Genomic DNA, 26983 nt, shown 5'->3' with positions numbered 1-26983 from the left:
CCGTCTCGCAACGGTCCTAATCCGGACGCTACCAGCGCGCGATTGGACGAGGCGTCGGGGCGGGCCCGAAACGGGGCTTCCGCTGATTGGCCAGTCGCGTTGATTGGCCAATTGCGCCGTCACTCAGTCGGCTCTCTGCAGCCCGGCCAATTTTAAAGGAATGGAAAGGGTCCAGTAAGGAAGAGCCGGTAGTGTTCTAGGGCTGGGGTTTTCTTTTTTCTTTTTTCTTTTCTTTTCTTTTCTTTTCTTTTCTTTTCTTTTCTTTTCTTTTCTTTTCTTTTCTTTTCTTTTCTTTTCTTTCTTTTTTCTTTTCTTCTTTCTTTTCTTTCTTTTCTTCTTTCTTTTCTCTTTCCTTTTTCTTTTCTTTCTCCCTTTCCCTCTTCCTCTTTTCGATTTTTTCTTTTCTTCTTTTCTTTCTCCCTTCCCTCTTTTTCTCCTTTTCTTTTCTCCTCTCTTTTCTTTTCTTCTCTTTTTCTTCCTTCTGTCTTCCTGTCTTGTCTTTGTCTTTTTGTCTTTCTTTCCTGTCTTTCTTCTTCTTTCTGCCTTCCTTCTGCCTGCCTGCCTGCCTTCCCTCCTTACCCCCTTCCTTCCCTCCCCTCCTCTTTTGTTTCTCTTTAGGAAATTATGGCAGTTGCTTCCAAAGATTGTTTCGCTTGTTAATAACTTAGCTACGAGTGATGTTTTCTTTGATTTGCAAAGCATCTCTGCGGACTTAGTACTCCTTAGTACAGTGACTTTGAGGAACATAGTAGCCCAATTTTACAGAAGTAACAGGATCAAAATAGAAGTGACCAAAAAAAAAAAAAGTGACTTATGAGAGCAAAACAACCTGCTTGTTTTAAAATAAGAATCACTCAGTAATTAAAAAAAAAAAAAAATGGAAGTGACTTAACTACAATTATCGAGCATTTACAGGATAGTCCAACAAGTGTACTAAGTGCTCTACGTACATTATTTACTCCTTATTGCTGTTCTGTGAGGTTTATACTGTTTGTACTGTTATTCTCATTTTATAGAGAAAAGAACTAAAAGGTATGAAGCCAGGCAGCCTGACTCCATAATCTCTGCTTTTTAACTATTGTGAACATATAAAGTATGCATAATGTAGTAAGTCTTATTATTAGTGTTCCAGATATTATTATCCCAAATAGAGGATACTATTCTGTACTACTGTGCTATTCAGTAAACTAGATTCTAGCTCTGTGCGGATATTTGAGTTTAAATTAATTAGAATGAAAAACTCAGTTCCTCAGTTGTGCTAGCCACATTTCAAATGCTCAAAAGCCACATGTGGCTACTGGATATCATTTTTGGCAGTGCAGAATTACAGAACATTTCCAATATCACAGAAAGTTCTATTGAATGGTGCTGATACAGAATATATAAAAAAAAACCTTCCAAGGCTCCTGAGTTGTACAGTGGGTTGAGCCTCAGACTTTTGGTTTCAGCTCCGGTTGTGATCTCAGTCCTGATTTCAGGGTCCTGATCTCAGGGTCCCTGCTCAGCTCCGACTCTGCTCGAGACTCTCTCTCCCTCTGACTCTTGCCCCCCTCCCTCCCTCAAATAAATCTTAAACACACACAAATGCACGCACGTGTGTATGCGTGCACACACACACACACACACACACCTCTTCCAACTCAATAATAAGACCGCCAGTGTTGTGCTGGAGCCATCTCATACTGGCTTGCAAGAGTCACTTATGAAATTTAGGAAGAGGGGCACCTGGGTGGATCAATTTGTTGAGTATCTTGGTTTTGGCTCAGGTCATGATCTCGGGGTTGTGAGATCAAGTCCTGCATGTGGGATCAAGTCTTGCATCGGCCTCAGAGTGGAGCCTGCATGGGATTCTTCTCCTCTTCTTCTTGCTCCCCCTCTGCCTCTCCTCCTGCTCACACACTCCCTCTCTAAAAATAAATAAATAAAACCTTTACATTTAGCAAGAATTTTACAAAATTGTTGTTAAATACAGCTATTTAGAAAAATTAAATTATACAAACTTACAATGAAATAAAGTCTATTGAAAACCAAAGTTATCATTTTGTTATTATTTTATCACTTTCTATGCTTTTGTGGTTGCTTATATCTATTGCATCTATATGGTGGAAAAATTATATGGTGGTGTGCTACTGTACATCTCTTTCTAAAGTAACATTGGTAGCTTGACTTTGTCCACAATGGGAATATTTACACCATAGAATCAATGAATGCTATACACCAAGGCTTGATTTTTTGCTTTGTTATGTCTAAACTTAATGATGGAGAAATGTTAATAAAGATTAAATTCAGGGGCGCCTGGGTGACTCAGCCAGTTAAATGTCTACCTTTGGCTCAGGTCATGATCCTGGGGTCCTGGGATTGAGCCCCACATGAAGTTCCCTGCTCAGTGGGAAGCCTGCTTCTCCCTCTCCCCTCTGCTTGTGCTCTCTCTTGCTCTCTCTCAAATAAATTAAAATATTTTAAAAGAGTGAGAGAGATTAAAGTTAGATGTGTGTCATGTTTATAAGCTTCACATTGCAAATAGCCCAAAAACTTGAGGCAATATTGTTCTAGGGTTTGAAAACTATTATCCAACTCAGAGAAGTCACTTCTGAAGTTTCAGTTACATCTTACTCATTGATGTAAATGAAAATACCAACCAGCATTCACTTAAAAACTACACTTAAAGAGTCTGTTTTAAATGTTTTATTTATCAGCATACCACTCACTGCAAGCAACCCAGTAAAAAAACACAAACAAAAGATCTGAATAAACACTTCATCAAGATATACATAAGCACATAAAAAGATAATCAACATCATTACATATTAACTGCATTGTATATTAAGTTGAAATGAGGTATTGCTGCAGGTCCACTGAAATAGTTAATATAAAAAGACCAACCATACCAAATACAGGCAAGGATGCGGAGCATCTGGAACTTACATATACTGCTGGTGGAAATATAAAATGGTACAACAGATTTGTAGCTTTTTTAAAAAAATCAGTTCTATGACCTACTGTATGACAGAGCCATTTTACTCTTAGAGGGTTTGTGTGTTTTTAATTAACTAGTTTTTCTTAATTATTAAAGATATATAAGTACATAGGAAGAAGCTCAAACTTTATCAGTTTGGGGTTTTTTCCCCCAAAATTGTTTTATTTACTATTGACTAAGTGAAAAAACAATATTTATAATACATAAATGAAGAAAAAAGAATGATACAGTGAAATTATGTACTTGCTATCCTATTAAAGAAAGCACAGGAGTTCCTGGGGGACTTAGTCACTTAAGCATCCAACTCTTGATTTCAGCTCAGATCCTTCTCTCAAGAGTCGTGAATTCAAGCCCTGCGTGGGGCTTCACACTGGGATTGGAGCCTACTTTAAAAAAAAGAAGAAGAAGAAGAACATAACCATTTTTTAAGTCCCTTTTCTAGTCTTACCCATTCTATCACCTTCTCCCCCCACTCAAAGACCCCTATCCTGAAGTTTATAGATTATATTGTTTCCTTGCTTTTCTTTATAGTTTTACTGTGTTTATAACTTCAAATAGTATTTGTTTACTTTTACATTTTCTTAACTTTATATAAATGGAATTTACTGCGTATTTTTTCTGTGACTTTCTTTTTTCTCTCAGCATTGTAAGATTTATCTGTATTGCTGTGGATAGCTAGGACTCATTCATTTGCACTACTGTATGGCACTTTATTGGATGAATCACCACAGTTATTCTACTGTTGGTAAGCCATTGTGTGTCTCTAGTTTTTTGCTATGATGACTACTGCTGTGAAGTTTCTTGTATATATTCCTAATGCATATGGGTAACAGTTTTACTGGACTACATCCCTTGGAGTAAAATAGTGAGTCATGATATAGGCACATTTGCAACTTTACTAGATAATGCCAAATTATTTCCAAAATGGTTGCACCAATTTACACTGTGATTTATAAGAGTTCTTTGCTCCACATCTTTGTCAATATTTACTACTCACGCCAGTGTTAAAAAAAAAAAATCAGGTAGTATAAAAGTTTAAAAAAATTCCACTCCACGGACATTTGGTTTGAATACCAAAAGAGGGACGCCTGAGTGGCTCAGCAGTTGAGCATCTTCCTTTGGCTCAGGGTGTGATCCTGGAGTCCCGGGATTGAGTCCCACATCAGGCTCCCTGCATGGAGCCTGCTTCTCCATCTGTCTCTGCCTCTTTCTCTGCGTCGCTCATGAATAAATAAATAAAATCTTTTTTAAAAATGAATACCAAAAGATTTTCTACATGTATCCCAACACTTATGTGTATCTGTGTGTCTGTATGTACTCACACACCGTTTACATACATTGTTTGACAACTTGCTTCTTTCATTCATTAATATATGCTAAACATTCAGCAAATAAAGATCTATTCACTCACTCAACCAATATTTATTGAGGATTACCATATGCCAGGCATTCTGGTCTCTTAGAATATATTCATGAACAAAGTAGCCACAGATCTTTGCCTTCATGGAGCTTGCATTTTAGCAGGAAGAAACAGACGATAAACAATAATCAAAAATAGGTAAATGATATATTAGAAAGTATTGTGTGCTATAGAAACAAGAAAAAGGGGATCCCTGGGTGGCTCAGCAGTTTAGCGCCTGCCTTTGGCCCAGGGCGCGATCCTGGAGTCCCGGGATCGAGTCCCACATTGGGCTCCCGGCGTGGAGCCTGCTTCTCCCTCCTCCTGTGTCTCTGCCTCTCTCTCTCTCTATGTCTATCATAAATAAATAAATCTTAAAAAAAATAAATGTTTAAAAAAAAAGAAACAAGAAAAAGTAGGAAAGGGTAAGGGAAGTTAGGGGAAGGGGGTATTCTACCTTAGTTTATTTTAACAGCAACATAGTATTTCTTACCAATCCATTCATGTCCCATGAGACTGACAGTATGCTAGGTGCTGGGAATTCAACCATTACCATGTAGACAAGGTTTCTCCCCTCATGGAGATTATAATCTGATGAAAGATAGTCAACAAATACAAATGAACTTGATAACTATAGATAATGGTTAAATACTATGAAAAAAAAATAAGAAAACAACTGTAGAACTGGGGTAGAGAAAGGCTACCTAACCTAGACTGATGATCAATAAATGCTTCTCTGAAAAGGTGACATTTAAGCTTTCTCTTGAGCGACGAGACAGAAGCAATCCTAAAATACTAATATTTCTTGACAAACCATAAGAGATTTTTTTAAAGATTTTATTTATTTATGAGAGACACACAGAGAGGAGAGAGAGAAGCAGAGGGAGAAGCAGGCTCCATGCAGGGAGCCTGATGCAGGACCCGATCCTGGGTCTCCAGGATCAGGCCCTGGACTGAAGACAGTGCTAAACCGCTGAGCCACCCAGGCTGACCACCATAGAGATTCTTAACTATAGGTCACAAACTAAGGGTTGATGGAGGAGAGAGAGGTGGAGGGTAGGGTAACTGGGTGATGGGCACTAAGGAGGGCACTCGATGTAATTAATGAGCACTGGGTGTTATATGCAACTGATGAATCACTAGATTCTACCTCTGAAAATAATAACACACTATATGTTAATTGATTTTAAATTAAATAAATAAGTAAAATTAAGAAAATAAAATACTAATATTTCTAATCCCCTCTTCATTCCTAGGATCTGTAGTCAGGAAGAAGTAGTGATCCCTTGTGATTCTGACAATGACTCAGGAAGTGTGGATTTGCAGCTGAGCAACTTAGAGGATATTAAAAAAGATCCAAGTAGCCTTGAACTTACAGGTAAAAAGGAGAAAGGATTCTTTTTTTTAAGGAGGGAGGTGGGGAAAAGGGAATCTCTGATCAAGTCAAGTTGCTGGATGAGAGAGAGCCCTCAACTAGACTTTGACGGTAAATTTGGTCCCTGAGTATAAGACCTTGGAATATGATTGGCACAGTGAGATAAAATATATTTATCTAGACATATAGGAAACTGAGATAGATAATCCTGCAGACTTGCACAGAGCCTAAGTACTAGGATACCAGAAGCAAAAGGTGGCTGTGGGTGGACCCTTGATTGGGCTACAGAATATCTCTCATTCATTCAACAAACATTTACTGAGTACCGGTGACTGCATATACAGCAATGAACAAGACCAACATGGTCCCTGCCCTTAGAATTTGCTGAAAAGGACCAAAATAAGTAAAGAAATCACGAATTGTACTTAATACTGTGAATGAATTATACAAGGAGCTAAGACAAAAAATAAGGGAGATGGGAACCTATTTTAAGTCGTGGTTGCCAGAGAACACCTGTTTAAGATGGTGCTGTTTAAACCTAAAGGAGGCCTCAGGGATATGAAAAAGCAACCCATGGGAGAAGCAGAGGAAAGAACATTCCAGGTAGATATAAGAGCATACACATGAGACAGGAAAGACTATTTAAGGAACTACATTTATCCATTTCTCTACTCATTCAACAAATATTTATCAAAGCCTACTATGCCATAAACACTAACTGCTACAGATTTAGTAATAACAGAACAGATACAATGTACTTGTAGATAAATGATTGGAACTTATTTTAATATGGGTGATTGGGAATGGGGATAGGGAGCAAATATAAAGATATAAAGAGTTTTTTTAAAAAAAATTTTATTTATTCATGAGAGACACAGAGAGGGAGAAGCAGGCTCCATGCAGGGAGCCTGATGTGGGACTCGATCCTGGAACTCCAGGATCATGCCCTGAGCCAAAGGCAGATGCTTAACTCCTGAGCCACCCAGGTGTCCCTAAAGAAGTTTTTTAGCAGCCAAGAGGATACTTGGTCAAAATAGACAAAGAGGGGATTCAAGAAAGGCATCCTGGAGCAAAGTCCTGAAGGATGAGTAGGAGCTACCTAGGCAAAGGAGGTAGGAAGAAGGGAAGGTGGGGAAGAAGGAGAAACATGCAAGGAGAAGCATGAGAGGTGAATGAGAACAAGGCTTCTAGTGCATGAGAAGAATGTGACAATGCAGAATAGGCCATAATTCAGAAGACCAAAAAGGGTACAAAAGTGGAGTGGTAAAAACCCTCAGACGATGGGTGTGTTAAGGGGAAAATAGTAAGACTGTTTCCCCAATAAGAGTAAAGGATTTGGTTTGGGGAAGCAGAGGAGGTAAAGATGTAAAGCTATATGAAGAGGAAAACGATGCCACCATAATTATTGTCACTCAACGAAAGAACAATATTTACTAACACTTCCTTGGTGCTAGCTCTGTATCAACCAAATGAAGTAGGTTCTGTTATCATCCTATTTTAGAAATGAAGAAATAGGCCAAGAAAAAGTAAGATCACACAAGGTCAGAATGCTAGAAAGAAGCAGAGCAAGGATCCAAGACTAGGCAGACCAACTCCAGAACCTGTGCTCTTAAACAAAGTATATCCTAGGTCTGGAAGGAGATACCTCAAGTACCTACTGCAGGGAAGAAATCAGCAAAGGGCTGCTACTAGATTTTAAGCTCTTGTCACTACAGAGTCCTTGAGTTTTGTATTTAATAATATCTCTCATGTAAGTGCTTACTCTGGACCACATACTGAGATGTCTTTTTATTCATTACCTCACTTAATCCTTGTGATAACCTTGTTTTACAGGTGAAGAAACTAAGGTTCTAAGAGGCAAACTAACTTGATAAAGGTCATACAACTGATAAAGGGTAAAGCCAGGATTCACATTAGTCTCAGATTGAGATGTCCATGCTCTTCACCACTCTACTATAGCTCAGTATTAAAGATATTTGTAGTTTAGGAGGCCCTAAGAGTACACTGAATTTGTCATTGGGAAGACAGACTTGGAGTGTGGAAGGGACTTGGTCAAGGTTGCAGAGCAGATAGTAAAGATAAGACCAGGGCACGTCTATCCTGACATCTGGTGGATCCCTGCACTAGACTATAAAACTCTGTGTAGTACGTAGGTGTCATCTGCTGTGTTTCTTTTGGTATTAGACTCCGACATCTTTGACATCACTGGACTCTCTCAAGAATCGTTCATAGATAGCTTCAGACACCTGACCCAACAGGGCCCCGTCAGTGAGGCCAATGTTGAGAGGCTGATCCAGTCTATCCAGGAGGTTTTTAATGGTGAGCTACAGGTATGTACAAGGAGTCTTACTGAGTCAGCCAACATATTCCTCCATTTTAACAAATATTTAAACATTTGATATTGCTTTATCATATAACTAACTGGTATTATAGACTATAATATAAATTTGTTTATATTTTTATAATAAACATTTATATATACTTATATAGTGTATTTATATTTATAAAAACTATAGAGGAAAAAAAAAAACTATAGGGGAATCCCTGGGTGGCTCAGTGGTTTAGCGCCTGCCTTCAGCCCAGGGGCTGATCCTGGAGACCCAGGATCAAGTCCCACATCGGGCTTCCTACATGGAGCCTGCTTCTCCCTCTGCCTATGTCTCTGCCTCCTCCCCACCCCCCCCTTTCTCTCATGAATAAATAAATAAAATCTTTAAAAAGTGCTTAAAAACTATAAAACTCCTATTAAAATAAGGAAAAGAAAAAGAAAAATGAATCTTCTCATATTCACTCTCCTGAGATAACTAATGTTAACATTTTGGCATATATTTTTTCAGACTTTTTCTTCTGTACATACAAATGCATGTAATTATAGAAAAATAAACATCAGAGATGGTAGGAGGAAAAAAGTTTTCTAGGTGAATAGGTATAGATCTATATTACCCTACTTTAAACATTTTATTTATTTATTTGTAGAGACACAGAGAGAGAGGCAGAGACACAGGCAGAGGGAGAAGCAGGCTCCAGGCAGGGAGCTCGATGTGGGACTCGATCCCGTGTCTCCGGGATCATGCCCCGGGCTGGAGGCAGCGCCAAACCCGCTGAGCCACCAGGGCTGCCCTATATTATCCTACTTTAATACAATATTTTGTTTAGCAAAACATTCATTCATTCATTTACTCTGTGAAAGCAAGTAACAGAAGAATTTATCTTAGCCTGGGGGCAAGGGAAGCATTTCTGAGGAAGGAACGCTTGATATCAGATCTGAGGAATGGATAGGAGAAACTAAGAGAAGTTAGAACTAGAGAAACTATTCCAGAAATAGGACATGTTATGTTTAACAACCTTGAGGCAGAAAGGAGCAGAGCTATTTGATGAACTCACAGAAGCCTGGTATGTTTAAATGATAGTGTCAGAGATGTCTGTCCTTTGTCAACCGACACTTGGGTTGTTTCCATATCTTGGTTATTGTGAATAATGTTGCAGTGAATATGAGAGTGCACAGATCTCTTTGAGATCCAGATTTCATTTCCTTTGGATATATATACACAGATGTTTATAGTTTGGGGGAAATTCATGAAGCCTTACATTTTCTCTATGTATAATGGTAATACTTTTTTTTTTTTTTTCAAAAAACACCTAAAGCCAGAATGTTAGTCTATCACTTTTGACTCAGACTTTTCTTTACACTTCACATCAGCAGGGCTTTATAAAGCATTTCTTTGTAAGTAATAAAGGGCTGGGATTGCTGCAGTGAATTGAAAAAAAGAAAATCCATTCCCTGCCTTGACCTGAATCCACCATCAGGCAGGAAAAAAGAAGGTAGTTTTGTCAGAGTATCACAAATACTATGTTAGCAATATACACATGTGCTTTGTGGATACTCTTAGGAAGGGTACCCGTTGCTGCTTCAGGAGAAAATGCATTTTCCTAGTCTTAAAGAATGCGTAGAGTTTAGTCAGTAAACAAAATAAGTATAGAAAATTCAGAAGGTAAAAAGGCCCAGAACCGAGAAAGGGCAGTATAAAAGTTAATATGTCTAAGGCTCAAAATGTTGCAGGGCAAGGCAGGAGATGAATTTAAAGAGGTTAGCTGGAGTCACGTTGAGAGGGCCTTGACCTCCATGGGTGCAACTGCAATATATTTTGATAGAGAGTTACCTGATCAAGTTTGCACTAAATAAAGATGAATCTGGTGATAGCCGGAGGAATAGATTGGAGGGGGTCAAAACTGGAGCAGGGAAACTCCATGTTGGATTATTATAGTAATGTAGAGAAAGAATTAGGGTATGAAGTCAGCTTCTGGCTGTATGTATTGCTACTTGCTGTCCAGAGAGCTTATACCTGTTTATACTAGATACAGGCTGGCGGAGAAAGATGAGAAGAAATTTTCTCGAGATTGTGGAATTATTATTATTTTTTAAAGATTTTATTTATTTATTCATGAGAGACAGAGAGAGAGGCAGAGACACAGGCAGAGGGAGAAGCAGGCTCCATGCAGGGAGCCCGATGTGGGACTCGATCCTGGATCCCAGGATCACGCCCTGGGCCAAATGCAGACGCTCAAGTGCTGAGCCACCCAGGTGTCCCAAGATTGTGGAATTATTGATGTCTTTTATTGTCTTCATATGTTTTTTTCAGTTTCTATGATAAATAGATATTGTTTTTATAATCAGAAAAAGAGTAATACAAAAGATTTCATTCTTCAAATAAAAACTTGCATTTTATTTTATTTTGTTTTATTTTATTTTATTTTAAAGATTTTATTTATTCATGAGAGACACAGAGAGAGAGAAGCGGAGACACAGGCAAAGGGAGAAACAGGCTCCATGCAGGAAGCCTGATATGGGACTCCATCCTGGGACCCTGGGATCACATCCTGAGCCAAAGGCAGACACTCAACCGCTGAGCCACCCAGGCATCCCAAGAACTTGCATTTTAATAGGGAACCTTAAAGACTCAAAATAATCTTTAATGATATCAAGAGACCTAGAATGACCATATCAAAGCTCATCTTTAGGAAGTTTAATCAGACAGCAGTATATAAATAGGATGGGTAGTGGGGGAAGCAAAGACTAAAGGTGGGAGAGCCATCATGGAGCAGTTAGTAACCTAGCATTTAATCTAGCTGAAAGGAAAAACAAAGTTGCAAACAGGCAGGTCAAGTAGATGAGGAATTCCATTCCCCTGTAATTTATTCACTCCTTTTAATAAAAAACTGATACCAGATTGAATGAGATGTCAGATGTTTGTAATATTACAGGAAAGTTCTTAAAAGCTCTCTAAATTATCAAATGAGATTATAATATATAATTGTGTTTTTTCATTTTTCCACAAATTCAGAGTGAATTTGAGAAGCTGACATTCCTAAGATCTTTGTCCTCTCTCAGCCAAACCTTACCTTACGATGAAACCACAGAATCATTCATTCACAGCCACATAACAGACATTGTGCATGTGCTAAATGTAAGTATTGTGACCTTATCACAAATGATCAGGACCACACAAACTCAATGACTTGACTAACAAATGTTTTAGTGGCTTCCTATATATTGTCAGTTCCTTTGGCCTCTTCTCCTATCAGTATCTGTGCATGGAGGAGAAATATGCAGGAGTACTCCACAAATATAATCACCTTTGAAAAAAAACTAAAAGATAAGTAGAAAGGAAGAGAAATAGCATTTAAATTTCTCAGTAAGAACAATGCTGCATTCTCATTAATGAAGCCATAGTTGTGAGGCAAACTATATAATCCAGTGCCTGAATTCAGGTGCCAGTTCTGCCTCTTTCCAGCTGTGTGACTTTGGGAAGCTATGTAACTTCTCAGTGCCTCTGCTTCCTCATCTACAAAATAAGAATATCTGTATCCTTCACAGAGCTATTGAGATAATATATAAATGTAATAACAATAAGTAATAATAAAAAGAAATAAGAAATAAACGTAAGCCATGGAGCATGATACCTGACACATATTTTACATAAAGGAACATGGTTATATTCTGTTTTTTTTTTAAGATTTTATTTATTCATGAGAGACACAGAGAGAGAGAGAGGGAGAGAGAGAGAGGCAGAGACACAGGCAGAGGGAGAAGCAGGTTCCACGCAGGGAGCCTGATGTGGGACTCGATCCCAGGACTCCAGGATCACACACTGAGCCAAAGGCAGACACCTAACTGCTGAGCCACCTGTTTATATTCTTTTTATTGTTATGTTTGTACTTAACTCCAGCCCCACTCTGCCATTATCTCATTCATTCATTGTCTTATTAAGTGCCTGACTGTTCCAGGCAGTGTCTGGGAATTGGGCCTACAAAGATAAGACAGGATCCCTGTTCCTGAAGCCAGGCAAGATGTAGTCAAGGGTCACAGAGACTATGACAAGTTTAAACAGCTGTAGTGAAAGTACAGAGGAGTGAGTGAGAAGTTGATTCCATGTCAAAAGATCCAGAAGGGCTTTAAAAAGGATGTGATACATTTAAGCAGTGTTTAATTTTTTGATGCTTTCATTTTCTCATCTGTAAAATATCCCCTTCAGTCTCTCTGAAGCTCTAAAATCCTGAATCTAAGATTTCTTAGACACTCCAAGAAAATGAACAGTTTTTTTCAGCCCACAGGTCCATAAGACTGATTAGACTGATGATTAGTTTTCAGAATTGAAGGCTAACCAGCTAACAGATTTGTTAAGCAATAGGCAATTATTAAGGATCTTCTCTATCTAGAACACTGTGGGGCTTCAATAAAGAATACAAATTTCATGGAAGTGTTAATGCTTGCCCTCTCAAGAGTTTATAATCCATTTGGAAGTGACCCTACCTCATAAATAGGTTGAGAACTGATCCAAATAATATATCAAGAAGAACAGGATGATGTGCAGATTTAAGGACAAATACAGCTCTCTACTTGGCTACACTCCATGGAAAGAGGGATATAGGCAGCCATAGGACCCAACCAAATGTTGTGACTCCAAAATCTCACTTCCACAATAATTGGCAGCAGTGGGTTGCCACCTGGTTCAACCAGCCAGCTCAGAGGATCCACAAATACAAGTCCCAAACACCAAATGTACACTGAATTTACCCATACTCTGCATTTAAATCTGTCCAGCCAGGAGTAAAATACCCACTGTCTGGTAGCAACCAAAACTGGAGCTAGCAAGAGTTACAGCCTAGAAGAGTTAAAGGTAGTTGGTGTCCATCAGAGAATTGCACAGATCGTTACATCACTGGACAAGTCTACAAAATCCCCGTGAGCCCACGTATAGAGAGTATAGCTCCCAACAACCAAGAGAAGAGGCACTTCTTCTGAGTAACCTACAAGGAGGGGAAAGCAGGGCAATTATAAGGAAAGAAGAATTATAAGGCATTTGCCTGTCTTCTCATGACCTATGCCAACACATGCCTCCTTAGTATCCAAATTTAAAGAACCAAAAAAGCTATGAACAGAATATGGAAAGGAAGGGGAAAAGATCTGTTATGACACTCCACCAAAGAAGATTTATAAATAAGAGTATGAAAGATGCTCCATGATAGTGATTAGGGAATGCAAATTAAAACCACAATGAGATTCAACTATACACCCACTAGAACGTTCATTAAACACTTTCCATATGATCCAGCAATTCTATTCATAGGTAAAATGAAGCATATGTCAAATAAAACATGTATACAAATGTCTATAGAAACTCCATATAATAGCTAAACACTGGAAACAACCTAGATGTCCATCAACAGCTGAATGGATAAACAAATTGTATCTCCTTACAACAGAATACTACCCAGCAATGAAAAGGAATGAACAAGGACACCTGGGTGGCTCAGTCAATTAAGTGTCTGACTCCTGATTTTAGCTCACGTCATGATCTCAGAGTCATGAGATCGAGCCCCTACATGAGGCTCTGCACTGAGCATGGAGCCTGCTTAAGATTCTCTCCCTCTCCCTCTCCCTCTCCCTCTCCCTCTGCATCCCCCTCCTTGCTTATGTGTGCATGTGCACACGTGCACACACTCCCTCTCTCTTAAAAAAAACAAAAAGGAATGAACTAGGGACTCTTGGGTGGCTGTCAGTTTAGCATCTGCCTTCAGCTCAGGTCACAGTCCCAGCATCCTTGTATCAGGCTTCCTGCTCAGCAAATAGCCTACTTTACCCTCTCCCTCTGCTTCTCCCCTTGCCCCCACCCCACCGCTGGCTCATAGGCTCATATTCTCACTCTGTCAAATAAGTATAATCTTTAAAAAAAAAAAAAAAAAAAGGAATCGGGCACCTGGGTGGCTCAGTTGGTTAAGCATCTGCCCTGAACTCAGGTCATGGTCCCAGGATCCTGGGATTTGTCCACATTGGACTCCCTGCTCAGCGGGGAGTCTGCTTCTCTCTCTGCCCTTCCCCCTGCTTGTGATCTCTCTCTCAAATAAATAAAATCTTTTTAAAAAAGAGTTAAAAAAATAAAGAAAAAGGGATGAACTATTGACACATGCTACAACTTGAATCTCAATGCTGTGTGAAAGAAACCAGACAAAGATATATGTCATATGATTCTATTTATATAAAATTCTGGAAAATGCAAACTTATCTAAAGTGACATCAGATCAGTAGTTACCTGAAAATAGGGGTAGAATGGGGAGGAACAGGGGTGAGAAATTACAAAGTTCGCACAAAAAAACTTTTGGGAGTATGTTCATTATCTTGGTTGTGGTGATGGTGTTTCATGGACATATACATAAGTCAAAAATCATCATACCATACACTTTAAAATATGTGCGGTTTATCTTGTGTCTTTTACCTCAAAGTCAAAAAAGCTGTAAAAATTCCATTGAGAACTTTAATAAGAAAAAAATGCAACGGCAACTAGGATACAGAGTAAAGATGACAAGATTAGCATGAAATTAATACAGATAGATCTCCTGATCTAAGCCTCGAAAGATGTGAGGGATAGGGAAGATAGAAGGGACAAGTGGGTAGGGCTGATTGGCAGATTACTACGTGGCCAGGTCAAGGCAGAATGACAGTGGAGGTGCTTTTTAGAGGCTTTTGGGGTCCAACAGCAGACAGGGGCCTTAAAATCTGCTATACTAGAATTCTAACAGAGTCAGACATGTGCTTTAGTACCTGTTAATTCTCCTCTGCCAGCTTGGGGGCCCACCCTAATTCTGTACGTGGGGTCCTCCACAAAATCCTACTACTATGTTGTTGTTTGGTAAATAAAGGTACACTTAGCATGGAACAGGCACTGGGTTATTTATGCAGCGAGGCAGGCAATGGATAAGAATGATGTTTCCAAAAGATTCTTCAGTGGTGTAGATAATAAATGCTGAAGGATTTCAAAGGATGGACAGTTCACAGTAGACTGAACTAACATGAAAAGACTGCCCAGTTGTGGTGTTGAGAGTTTGAGCTCCCTGAAGCAGAACGATGAAGAAGAAAGGGAGCTATTTTAGTAATTAGAAGACACAATTTCTAGTTCCAGTGCAGTCAAGCCCGACCTGTGTGATCTTAGACAAATCACTTAGCTTTTCTAAACCTCTAAGTCCACCTGGAAAATGGAGATAGTAATCTATGTCTGGCTTTCATTAAGGCCTTTGAGACAAAATGTCTTTTTGTTAATATTGGTTAAGATTATTCTTGGAGAAAACAAAAAAATCAACTCTGGCTTACCTAAGCTTTAAAAAAGGGCAGGGGGAATATCTCCCTTAGAATCTAAGAAGAGGGCAGCCCCAGTGCCTCAGCGGTTTAGCGCCTGCCTTCAGCCCAGGGCGTGATCTCTGGAGACGCGGGATCGAGTCCCATGTCAGGGTCCCTGCATGGAGCCTGCTTCTCCCTCTGCCTGTGTCTCTGCCTCTCTCTCTCTCTCTCTCTCTCTCTCTGTGTGTGTGTCTCTCATGAATAAATAAATAAAATCTTCAAGAAAAAAAAAAAAGAATCTAAGGAAGAGGTTTAACAATCAAGCCTCCAGAAGAGTATGTTCTAGGACAACTCCTGGGGTTTCGAAAGCAAGGGTAGCTCTCCTATCATGCTGACTCAAACCTCTAACAGCTCCCCATCTGTGTCCGTCACTCAGAAATTCCAGGTTCTGGAAGAAAGAATCTGATTGGCCCAGACTGGGTCTGTTCCCCACTCTTTCATCAATTGGGCATGTTTGAGGGCAGCATCAGATAGTAAGGACATGACTTCTGGGCATCCCTCTCTGTATATCCAAGGCCATTCCCAGAGGAGGGATAATTGCTGTGTTCTGGATAGTCATCCCAAGAGGTTCCTACCGCACAAATACTTTACAAACAAAAAATAGCCTCTCACTTCTAAATTCCCCAGAGTTATTAGCATACTTGTGAACAAATAATAAGTCTTTCATACCCAATTGATTGAAAAAGGGGATTGCAGGCCTGGCCTGGTGGCTTAGCTAGGAGGCACTGCTTTCATCCACATGTGAGGCCTGTTGCTGTAGGGATGGAGAGTCAGAAACCGCACAGAGCAGGCAGTAGCTATCATCATGATTGACTGGATGTAGGAAATGAATAAAGGAGAAAAAGAAATCATAAGTCCTCTCTTTCATGAGGCCTGGGAAAGAGCACTATTGGCAGGAAGGTTGGGAAGGTATGTCCTTTGGAAGGGGAAGGGAATGAACTCACATTTAACAGCAAATGAGGTTATAGCTATGCTCTTAGTGATAATGTTCATGAGATAACTAGATTTGAGTGAGTAGCCCTGGGAGACTGAAGGCAGAATGTTATGCTTTCTCCCTTCCAGACTAAAAAGCCATAAGATTAAGTGAGCTCTTTGAGGAAATAAGAAAAAACATCAGGCTACCAGCAAGATCTAAAGGGTTGGAACGTGAGAAGGGAAAGAGAAAAGTTGGAAGGGGCAAGAAAGAGAACACCATACTGTTTACTGAGCACTGCCTCCTGGACAGTAAGTTCCTGATGAGTCTTTTTGGTGGCAGGTAACAGAAATTCACTAGAGGCAGCTAAAACACAAAAGGGGAGATTTGTTGTTAGGATGAGTGAGTGTTCCCAGAATCTTGTGCAGGAAGAGCCACATGCTCCAAGAAAAAAATGAAACCAGAAAAAAACATTAAAAAAACAAAAAAAGCTTTCACATACTCAGAACTTTATCTCCATCTCTCATTTTTGCTCCTTTGTATACATTTTCATTTTTCTCTCTCTCCTTCACCTCTCTTCCCAAAATTAGCTCTATTACCTTGTCCACAGGGCACAGTGCTCCCAAATTTTAAATTTTCTGTTTTTAGTAGGCCAGCCAGACTGAGATTGAAGCTCTTGGTCTCTATTCCAGAGTGCTGAGAAAAAAATCTTTTGGCCTTGATGCCTACTCCTGTCTGGATAAGCTGTGGTTAATGGGACAGAATGACTTAACAGAAACATGGCTGTGAAGTGCTCATTCCTGTGACCCACAGGCATTTTCCAGAGAGACTGGGTAGACAATCCAGTAGGGCTTCCACTACAACCATTAACGTTTGCTATTTGTATCAACTCCCTGAGATTTATCTCTTTTCCCCCCATACAGATCAGGGAACTCAGGCACAGGGAAGTAAAATAATATATTCAGGGTCACACAGAGAGTGAGTGGCAGAGCCAGTGCCCCACCCCAGGTGCTGTCTAGCTCCAAAGCCTCTGATTTTTCCTCTCTGTCACTCTGCAGATTTTCTCAGCAAAGCAAGGCAGTTTTCCCTCTGCCACTTTGGAATTTAGACAGCTATTCCTTTCCTAGGACAAGTAGCATAATATTAGGCACTGCAGTAGACATTACTGCTTAGTCGAGGGAAGAGTTAGGATGCCTAAATTGAAAATAATCCCAGGTAATAAAAATAAGGAGTAACAGACATTAACAGGACTACAAGGAATCATGAAATTAGCTCATTAGTATTCACAACTACCCTATGATGGCAAATAGTACTGTTACCTCATTTTACAGATGAGGAAACTGAAGTACAGGGAGGGCAAATAGGTAAATAACTTGTGTCCATTCAAACAGCTAGTAAGAGGCAGAAGTGGCCTCAGACTCTGGTCCAGAGAATAAACTCCTAGCCCGGCCACTGTCCTGCTGCTGGTCCTGGGAAGCCAAGGAGCAGGATCTGATCAAGTCCCTACAGTGGTTCTTGCAGGCCCCCTACCTCTCTGATCATCTGGTCCAAGGACTTGGCACATTCTTGACTCTTTTAAACTTTTTGCCCTTTCATTGCAGATGCTGATAGAAGAGGAGCCTCTGCATTCTCTCTTCAGCTCTGTGCGCCAAGAGGTTTTTATCACCATTGCTAACCTCAGGTGATGCCCACATGCTCCCTGCCCCCTACACATGTCCTGGTTTCTCATTCAGGGCCAATACCAGAGCCAACTGACATGTTCCATATTTTTAACTTTTGCAAATTATTTATATAGTTAGAAGGGGAAGCCAAATCCATGTTTATGTGTAAGAAGTTTGATTTCATATACACTGCCATCCACATCTGAAAGACCTTATTGGAACCTCTTTGGAGTTAAGTTTTGTTCAAAATATATTCAGTGGAAAGTTACTCTCATGTATGCTTCATGACAGTAGAGTTCCACAGTCCAAAAAATTGGGAAGGGCTCCCTGCTGTTTATCTTTCTTGGAGCTTTGTATTGCACACTAACTTACTAAAGGTCCCAAGAAATCCTGTAGTTAAAAACTTTTTTAACATAGTTCAACCCACCATTTCCCAAATTAACAAACGCTCAGTAGAATATCCTTTGGAAAATCATGGTTTACTGTATTAGACGGTAGCAGGCTTTCCTCCATGGTCGAACTGGAGGAAACCCTGGATGTCACTGCGGTAACCTCTGGGGAAGGCGGGAAAGGAACAGGGGAGAAGGATAGAGGCTTTGAGCCCTGAAACTCTTCCTCCAGCCTTATGTGAGATTTGTCTAAAAAGGCTAACAAGCATGCCCTTTGTCTCTTCCATCAGAATTATATACCAGTTAGACCACGCTTTCCTCTTGGGTAACTTTGATCCCTGCTTACCAATGTCAAATCAAACTCTTCCCAGCTTACTATTCCCAAACTGTCTTTTTTTAGTTACCAAGATATCCATTTGCTATTTGGCTCTGAAGATCGAGCTGATTTGTTCAGTCTTATCACAAAAAGTATAATCACTCTGCCCTCTGTAGAGACTCTTATCCAGCTGCAGGAAATCATGCCAAGTGGGTCCTACAACACAGAGGTAACTCCTGCTTTGGTTTAATAACTTCCTGTCGGGCAGCCCGGTGGCGCAGCGGTTTAGCACCGCCTGCAGCCCAGGGTGTGATCCTGGAGACCCAGGATCGAATCCCACATCAGGCTTCCTGCATGGACCCTGCTTCTCCCTCTGCCTGTGTCTCTGCCTCTCTCTTTGCTCTCTCTGAATGAATAAATAAATAAATCTTTAAAAAATAATAATAACTTCCTGTCATCCACAGGGTCAGCTGTTCATGGCCCTTTTGAAGAGTGCATTTGATTTTTTGGAACTAGCCAAAAATAATTTCAGCCAACTCTGGTGAATAAAATAAGCAGTTAAATTAAATAGCTTTTATCCTCCTCTTTATTTTTTCTTTTCTTTTTTTAAATTAATTAATTTGTTTTAGGGAGAGAGCCAGTGAGTCTCGATTTCACTACCATGAGATCATGACCTCAGCTGAAACCAAGAGTTGGATGCCCACCCAGGCACCCCTCTCTCTCTGTATTTTTTTTTATTTTTTATTTTTATTTATTTATTTTTAAATTTTATTTATTTATTCATGATAGACAAAGAGAGAGACAGAGAGGCAGAGACACAGGCAGAGGGAGAAGCAGGCTCCATGCAGGGAGCCCGACGTGGGACTCAATCTCAATCTCCAGGATCAGGCACTGGGCTGAAGGTGGCGCTAAACCACTGAGCCACCAGGGCTGCCCTTATTTTTATTTTTTAAAGATTATTTATTTATTTATTTGGCAGAGAGAGAAAGAGAGAGAGAGCACAAGCAGGTGGAGCAGCAGGCAGAGGGGGATAGAGAGAAGCCGACTCTCCACTGAGCAGAGAGCCAGTGACAGGGCTTGATCCCAGGACAATGGAATATTACTCAGTCATAAAAAAGAATACAATGTTGCCACTTGCAAAGATGGGGATGGAGCTAGATTATGCAAAGTAAAATAAATCCGAGATTATTTCACTCAGATGTGAAATTTAAGAAATAAAACAAATGAAAATGGTGGGGCGAGAGAGGAAAACCAAGAAACAGATGCTTAACTATAGGGAACAAACTGATGGTTACCTGAGGGGAAGTGGGTCACAGGATGGGTTAAATGGATGATGGGTATTAAGGAGGGCACTTGTGAGAAACACCAGGTATTGTACGTAAGTGATGAATCACTAAATTCTACACCTGAGACTAATATATTTTTTAAAGATTTTATTTATTTATTTATGAGAGACACAGAGAGGGAGAGAGTCAGAAACACAGGCAGAAAGAAGCAGACTCCATGCAGGGAGCCCAATGTGGGACTCAATCCCCGGACTCTGGGATCACGCTCTGGGCCTAAGGCAAGCACTCAACTGCTGAGCCACCCAGGCATCCCCACCTGAGACTAATATTACACTCTGTTAACTAACAGGAATTTAAATAAAAACTTGGAAATAAGAAAAAATAAACTGTGTAGAAGCAAAAAAAAAAAATGCATACAGTGTTGGGAACTTTATGGTGGGGGGGCATCACTAATCCTGTGCCTTTTCAAGTGTCTCTACAGGCAGACGTTTCAAGCATTCTCTGAGATGCTCCAGAGTTTGGTAGTAAAAGACCCACATTTGGAAAATCTTGACACCATTTTTAAGGTAAATAGGATATCAGAGAGAAGGGGAAATTATTTCTATTAATTGGTGAGAGTGGAAGAAGAAGTGTAGAAGAATTAAGTTTTAAGAGATAGCATAGGGGCACCTGGGTGGCACAGTCTGTTAAGCATCTGACTCTTGATTTCAGCTCAGGTCATGACCTCTGGATCATGAGAACGAGCCCTGTGTTGGGCACCACGTTTAGTGGGAAGTCTGCTTGAGAATCTCTCCCTCTGTCCCTCCCCTACTGTGTGCACTCGCTTGCTCTCACTTTAAAATAAATATATCTTTAAAAAAAAAAAAAGAGCATAGCAGTTAAGATTATCAACTATCAGGTTTTGAGCCAGACTTGGCTTCAAAGGCTGACTCTGTGACATTCATGGGTTATAAATTCAGCAAAGAATGTGACCTTTCAGAGTCTCATTTCTTCACTTTGAAATTGAGATTATAATTATGGTGAGTATTGAATAAATGGCCTTCAGTAAGTGGCTTAATGGTTCCTAGAATTATTCCTTAAATTCCTATTGCTTACTGCCATAAAAAGGTTTCAACCAGAGAACAGAGTCAGCCTCATGAGTGAGTAAATAGGCAAGTGTCTATCAGGCAGGATTCAAGGGTCATTAACAACCCTCGATCCCCACCTGTACCCACTTCGACACCTGCCATTCTGTCATTAGGGATTTGGTCATTGGAGCGCATTCGCTGCAGTTCAAGTGTCTTGCTCTCTTGCCCCTTTTAAAGGTGCAGATATCCCAGAAAGGAATAACCCTTTAAATTATTATTAATCATCTGTGCCTAAGTGTAAATGAACATTTATCTTTGCCACAACTGCCCTTAACATTTCTCATTCCTCTTCTATTTGTACATCAACACTCCAGCCAGATTGATTTCTCTCCTTTATCCAGTTGTGCCTTGTACTTTTCTGTATTGGTAGCTTAATTCAAGCTGTTTCTTCTGCCTAAAATGCCACCTGGGTTTTGTTTGTTTTTTTGCCACATAGGGCCATGAAATGTCACCTTTTTTGTAAAGCTTCTACTCATGAATGTTACCTTCTCCAGGAATCCTTCCCTATTACAGGCAGATGCAACTTCTCCATCCTCAGAATTCTTTAATAGCACATCATTGATTTTCTTTCCTTCCAAAGCAGATTTCAGAAGGCTGAAAACATACAGGAGAATGGAATAAATAATTGAAGAAAGTGGGGTAAAGGGAAAATAAGTGCAGAAAATAAGCTTCTGTAGAAGCCAGCCCACCTGACCGCAAATCTTATACCTTGTTTGCCTTCCTACCACTTGCATTTCCAACCCAAACTGGCATATCATTTAGGAGGACATTTTCAGATATAGTAGTGACCTGTAGACCTTTTGTCTCCATATTATCTTCAAAGCAGAATAAAGGTGTTATCCAAAATCTTCCTGGTAAGCCATTTAGGTCCCCCCCCCCCATTTTTTTCCACAGCAAATGGACCCCTGGTTACAATCAACCAAAGATCATGAGCGGGAACGGGCCACAGCCAGCATGGCTCAAGTTCTAAAGTGCTTATCCAGACATCTCAGCTTGAAGGTAAGCAGCCCTTCAGTCACAGAGTGAGAAGGATCCAAAGCCATCCTATTACTGCCTATTTCCCCTCCTATTTTTTCCCCTCCTATTTATGATTCCCCAAACTGGTAACTCAGTTATGCCCCCATGTAATATCATAGCACTTAGCATCATTCACATATCTGCCCCTCTAAAATTTGAGCAGTTTGAGGTCAGGTACTATGTTTATTAGTCTTGCATCCCTGTTGCTTAACACAAGAGCTGGATCATAACAATATAGTAAATATCCTTGAATGAATGAATAAATAAATGTGACCTAAAAATGTCTGAGGGTCCACAGTGGCCTAGACTCTGTGCAGTTTTGTATTTGAAGTAATAAAGTCCAACAGCAAATGGAAGGAATTCAATTTAAAGACCTCCCAGCATCTCACAGAGAAAGGTTCTGAGGCTCTTCTTTTTAATCCTCTCATTTGTCTCTTTCCTCTCTCTCACTTCTCAGTTCTTCAGAATACTTCCCATACCTCCTGAAAAGAGTTCCTCAAAACTAAGATCCTCCTTCCTGGATCCAGTCCTTTCTTTCTTCTTCTTTCTTTCTTTCTTTCTTTTTTTTAATTATTTAATTTATTTATTCATGAGAAACACAGAGAGAGAGAGAGAGGCAGAGAGAGAAGCAGGCTCCATGCAGGGATCCTGACATGGGACTTGATCCTGGGTCCCCAGGATCACACCCTGAGCTGAAGGCAGCACTAAACCGCTGAGCCACCAGGGCTGCCCCCATTCCTTTCTTCATCTGTGAATCTTTCCTCTCTCCTAGTGGGTCTTCTGGGCACTAGAGCCTCTCCTGTTCTCCAGCCATCATTTCTCCAAGTGTGTAAGAAGGGCCCAGGAAGGGGCACCTGGGGGGTTCAGTCAGTTAAGCACCTGCCTTCGGCTCAGGTCATGATCTCAGGCTCCTGGGATTGAGGGCCACATCAGGCTCCTGTTCAGTGGGGAGTCTGCTTCTCCCTCTCCCTCTGCCTGCTGTTCCCCTTACTTGCATTCTCTTTCTTTCTGTCAAATAAATAAGATCTTTAAAGAAGGCCCAGGAATTGGAAGAGAAGTTGGTGAGGTAGGAATACTAGGTCCTAATGCTAATTTTCCTTAGAGAATTTGCCCTTGATATAAATATTCTAACAGTCATGCTTATTAAAAGGATGGCATCCCACTAACTTTCTTATTTCTCATGTTGGAAATACATCCCAATTTTCCACCTCCTTACTGAAGGAAGTTTGGTCCCTCAAACTGTGCTACTTCCTCTTTTCTCTCTTTAGTCAATGAAAATGAGTCACTGCTAGCCCTCACTGACCTCCCTGTGATTCTGTCATCACATTGTTTTCCTTCTACATTCCTCCACCTCTAGTTTTGGCTGCAGACTAAAGAAGAGTTTCAAATGACTCCCTCTTACTCATAATCTGTCTCGGGCCTGAAGATCTTCCTTAATGTTTTCTTCCTGTAGGAAGAACTGCTAACCTAAGGCTGTTGAACCCAGGTGCCATTGGAGTCTCTGAACATCTGGAAAGCTGTAGGCAGAATTTTGCACAGTGTAGTCTTCTGGAGTTTTCTGCGGAAGGTCCATAGCTTTTCTTAAATCAACTTAATTGAGTTGTTGTCTTGCAGAGATAGCCAGTGTTAACAATTCTGTTTATTCCTTCGGAGAACATTTGTGCATGAATGTGCACTTTAGTCCCTCTGCATGTAAGCCAGAGTTATCATCTTGAAACTCCTGTCACTCTTGATGCAATGATTTCCAGCTATTCCTAAAATACAGGGTGTTGTATGATCTAGTTCCTGCCTGCCTCCTTGCACTCCCTGACTTACTCCAGCCGTACTGGCCCTCCTTTATGTTCCTTATTATATAAAGCTCTTCCTGCCTCATGGCCTTTGCACTTACTACTTCCTCTGCTTGGAATGACCTTCCCCAGCTCTTCATAAAGTAATTCCTCCTCATTCTTTAGTGCTTATTTCAAATGCTTCCACCTCAAAAAGGTTTTTGCTTACAAACAGATCTATGCTTAGACTCTGTCTCATTGCTTTCTTTTCTTCTTAGGGCTTCTTAGGATCAGAGATGATCGTGTTTGTTTATTGATTTATTGTCTGTTTTTTTTCCTCAGGCAGTGTAAATTCCATTGATTATGCCTGTCTTTTTCACCAGAGCATGCCCAGCGCCTAATACAGAATATGTTACATAGTAGATGCTCAATTAAATATGCATTCAGTAAATGTGAATCAGTTCGTGTTCCTTCTCTGTTCAGAACTCTCCAATGGCTTCCCATCTCACACAGGAAAAAAACAAAAATCCTTACAGTAGTCTCTAAGTTGCTATACCACCTACCTCATCTACCTCCTATCTCTTTTGCTCTTGTTAACTCCAGCCAACCTCACTACTTGTTCCTCAGAAACACCAAACACACTCCTTTCTCTCTGCCCTTGCTATTCTCTCTGCCTGGAATGCTTGTCTCCCAGATATCTATGTGGCTCAATCCCTCATCTCAACATAAGTGAGGTCTTCCCTCATCACTCTAAAACAGCAGTTCCTGTCTTTTTTCCGTGCTTTTTTTTTCACCACAGCATTTATCACCATTTAATACATAATAAATTTTCCTTCTTTGTTATTTTGTTTTCCTCTAAGTAGAATGTCACCTCCATGAACAAGGATGTTATCTTTTTGTTCACAGCTTGTATCCCCAGTGCCAGTCATAGTACCCTAGCCATAAATGTCATACTCATAACCAATTCCTGGTACATAAGTGACACTCAGTATTTGTTGACTGGATGAGTAGTTATATCAGTAAACAAAAGACATTCCACAGCTGTCTTTGTTAATTTACTTTTTTCACTATTTATTTTGAAATATATTATTTTTCTGGTATGGTTTTTGCCACCTATTTTTTATAATAAGGCAAAATATCAATAAACAAGTTTTTAAAATTGTATTAAATGGTGCAGCTCAACTTTGCATCCAACTTTCTCACTTAGCAGACCAGCACATTTTCCCACCTTATCACAAATTCCTACAATACTTGATTCCTAATGGTTATATTCATAGAGTGGTTGTACCATAGTTCTCTTTACTATTGGGCAATTATTTCCAACATGTGGTTTTTAAAAATAGTACTAGAATGAATATCTTTATATATAAAGCTTTTTCATTTTTCAGATTGCTGATTTAGGTTAGGATTTGTCCTATTTAATACCATCTGATGGACATAGTATAACTACACATGTTAAATGTTTAACCTAAAGAGATCCAAGGGCTAGGGGCACCTGGGTGGCTCAGTCAGTTAAGTGTCTGCTTTCAGCCCAGGTCCTTATCCCATGGTCCTGGGATCGAGTCCCACATTGGGCACCCTGCTCCGTGGGGAATCTGGCTCTCCTTCTCCCCCCAACCCCCCCATGCTCTTTCTCACTCTCTCTCAAATATATAAATAAAATCTTAAAAAAAATAAATTTCTTCATTAAAAAAAAAGAGAGATCCAAGGGCTGAATGTGACTCTTGCACTTTCCTGAGTAGGGGATAGAAGTGGAATTACTTCTCAATAACTCTAAGGCATAAAATGTACCTGTTATGCTAATGGTATTTTTCTTTTTCTTCCTAACCAGCTTCCACTGAGATTCCAAAGGCTTGGGCACTTCGTGGCTCTGATGGCACTGCTGTGTGGGGACTCAGTGACAGAGGTAGCTGAGGAGGCCGCAGAGGGCATGCACTGCCTGCTGCATGTCACCTTGAGGCTGAAGTGTAAGGCGCTGCTGAAGGCAGCCACTCCCTGAATCAATCCTCCAGCACAGTGCAAGCACCAATCCTCTTTGTGCCCTCATTCCATACACTCCAGAAAAACTTTTTACGGTAGTTTAGCAACAGAGAGGTACATAGTCCACAGACGGAGATGAAGCAACATTGACTTAATCATCAGAATCAGAACACTGGATCAGACCCATCAGTGTCAGCCATCTGCATGGCTGTCGAGTTGAAGGAGCTAAACATGTGGTCCTGTGGACAAACTGGATTAGTTTGGCCAGAAGTGAAGGAAGCTCTTGACATCATATGGGCCTTCACTTACATATTTATCCCACATATATTTTCTGAGTGCTTACTCGGGATCTGACAGTAACCAGAACACAAGAGGTCCAGTCCTTACATAGCACGTAGTCTAGTGGGAGAATCAAACAAAGAATCAATAAAAAAACTGTTATTATAAACAAAGATAAGTGCTAAAGGAGAATTGCAGGGGCCATGAGAAAGAATCGCATCTAGCGGTGAGGTTCAGAAAGGGCCTCTCTGAAGATAAACTGAAAAATAAGAAACATTAGCCAGGTGAAGATGTAAGAAGAGCATATTGGGCAGAGGAAACAGGAGGTATAGACTTAAGGAGTTTGAAAAATAGAAAAGGGGCCATTGTGATCAAAGAATGGATCATTGGCCTCCCAGGTACAAGAGGCTTTAGAAGAATATCTAGCTCTATGTCCTCCTCACCAAGCCTTTGAGTCTCAGTCTACTCTACCTCCACCAAGTAGTTGCCCTGTCTGGGCTTTTTCATCCCAAGGGTAAGGAAGCTCTATGGTTCCCAAAACTATAATCACATCTCTGGGTAGCTCTGAGTATGAGGAATGTCTACCAAGACATATAGCCAAGGAAATACAACTGATTATTCATTAAACAAGTATCTATGAAGCACTTCCTGATCTAGGGGTACATTGGTAAACAAGACAAGTACCTTCCCCAAAGAATTTATTTGCCAGTTGGAGAGACAGTGTCCTCAACCAAGCACTCAAGGACTTCCCATAAATAAATCTCCAACAAACATGAGTCACAATGCAACATAGAAACAAAGCACTATGAGGGAGTATTGGCAGAC

The 26983-nt window shown here is 40.3% G+C and overlaps 1 protein-coding gene and 1 long non-coding RNA gene across 22 annotated transcripts in view; one reads left to right on the top strand and one right to left on the bottom strand.

Annotated features, from left to right (window-relative positions):
* The window catches only part of MROH8 (maestro heat like repeat family member 8), a 58871-nt gene that overhangs the window by 412 nt on the left and 31476 nt on the right, over positions 1 to 26983 (top strand). For 13 of the 18 annotated variants that reach the window (XR_003145118.3, XR_004808769.2, XM_025469998.3 and 10 more), the window contains exons 2-9: positions 5633 to 5754; positions 7936 to 8081; positions 11094 to 11216; positions 17939 to 18018; positions 18788 to 18932; positions 20460 to 20555; positions 22011 to 22115; positions 25731 to 25866. Coding sequence is in view for 16 of the 18 variants with exons in the window: in XM_025469998.3 (XP_025325783.1) it covers positions 5633 to 5754; positions 7936 to 8081; positions 11094 to 11216; positions 17939 to 18018; positions 18788 to 18932; positions 20460 to 20555; positions 22011 to 22115; positions 25731 to 25866 (953 nt within the window). In the remaining 2 variants the exon portion in view is untranslated. The remainder of the gene's footprint in view (positions 1 to 5632; positions 5755 to 7935; positions 8082 to 11093; positions 11217 to 17938; positions 18019 to 18787; positions 18933 to 20459; positions 20556 to 22010; positions 22116 to 25730; positions 25867 to 26983) is intronic. The other 5 variants (XM_025470004.3, XM_025470006.3, XM_025470001.3 and 2 more) reach the window with 5 other exon arrangements.
* LOC112673914 (uncharacterized) lies at positions 875 to 26902 on the bottom strand. Of its 4 annotated transcripts, none has more exons than XR_007405488.1 (3): positions 26843 to 26902; positions 21602 to 21710; positions 875 to 1907 (listed from the first exon to the last, which is right to left on the bottom strand). It is a non-coding gene; the product is annotated as an uncharacterized LOC112673914 (long non-coding RNA). The 4 variants fall into 4 exon arrangements; XR_007405487.1 differs by lacking the exon at positions 26843 to 26902 and adding an exon at positions 25691 to 25810; XR_004808777.2 differs by lacking the exon at positions 875 to 1907 and adding an exon at positions 2384 to 4967.

The sequence above is a fragment of the Canis lupus genome, chromosome 24, assembly GCF_003254725.2.
Source record: "Canis lupus dingo isolate Sandy chromosome 24, ASM325472v2, whole genome shotgun sequence".
NCBI lineage: Eukaryota > Metazoa > Chordata > Mammalia > Carnivora > Canidae > Canis > Canis lupus.
Note: the sequence above shows the minus strand (reverse complement) of the source record. Positions and strands in the feature narration are given on the sequence as shown.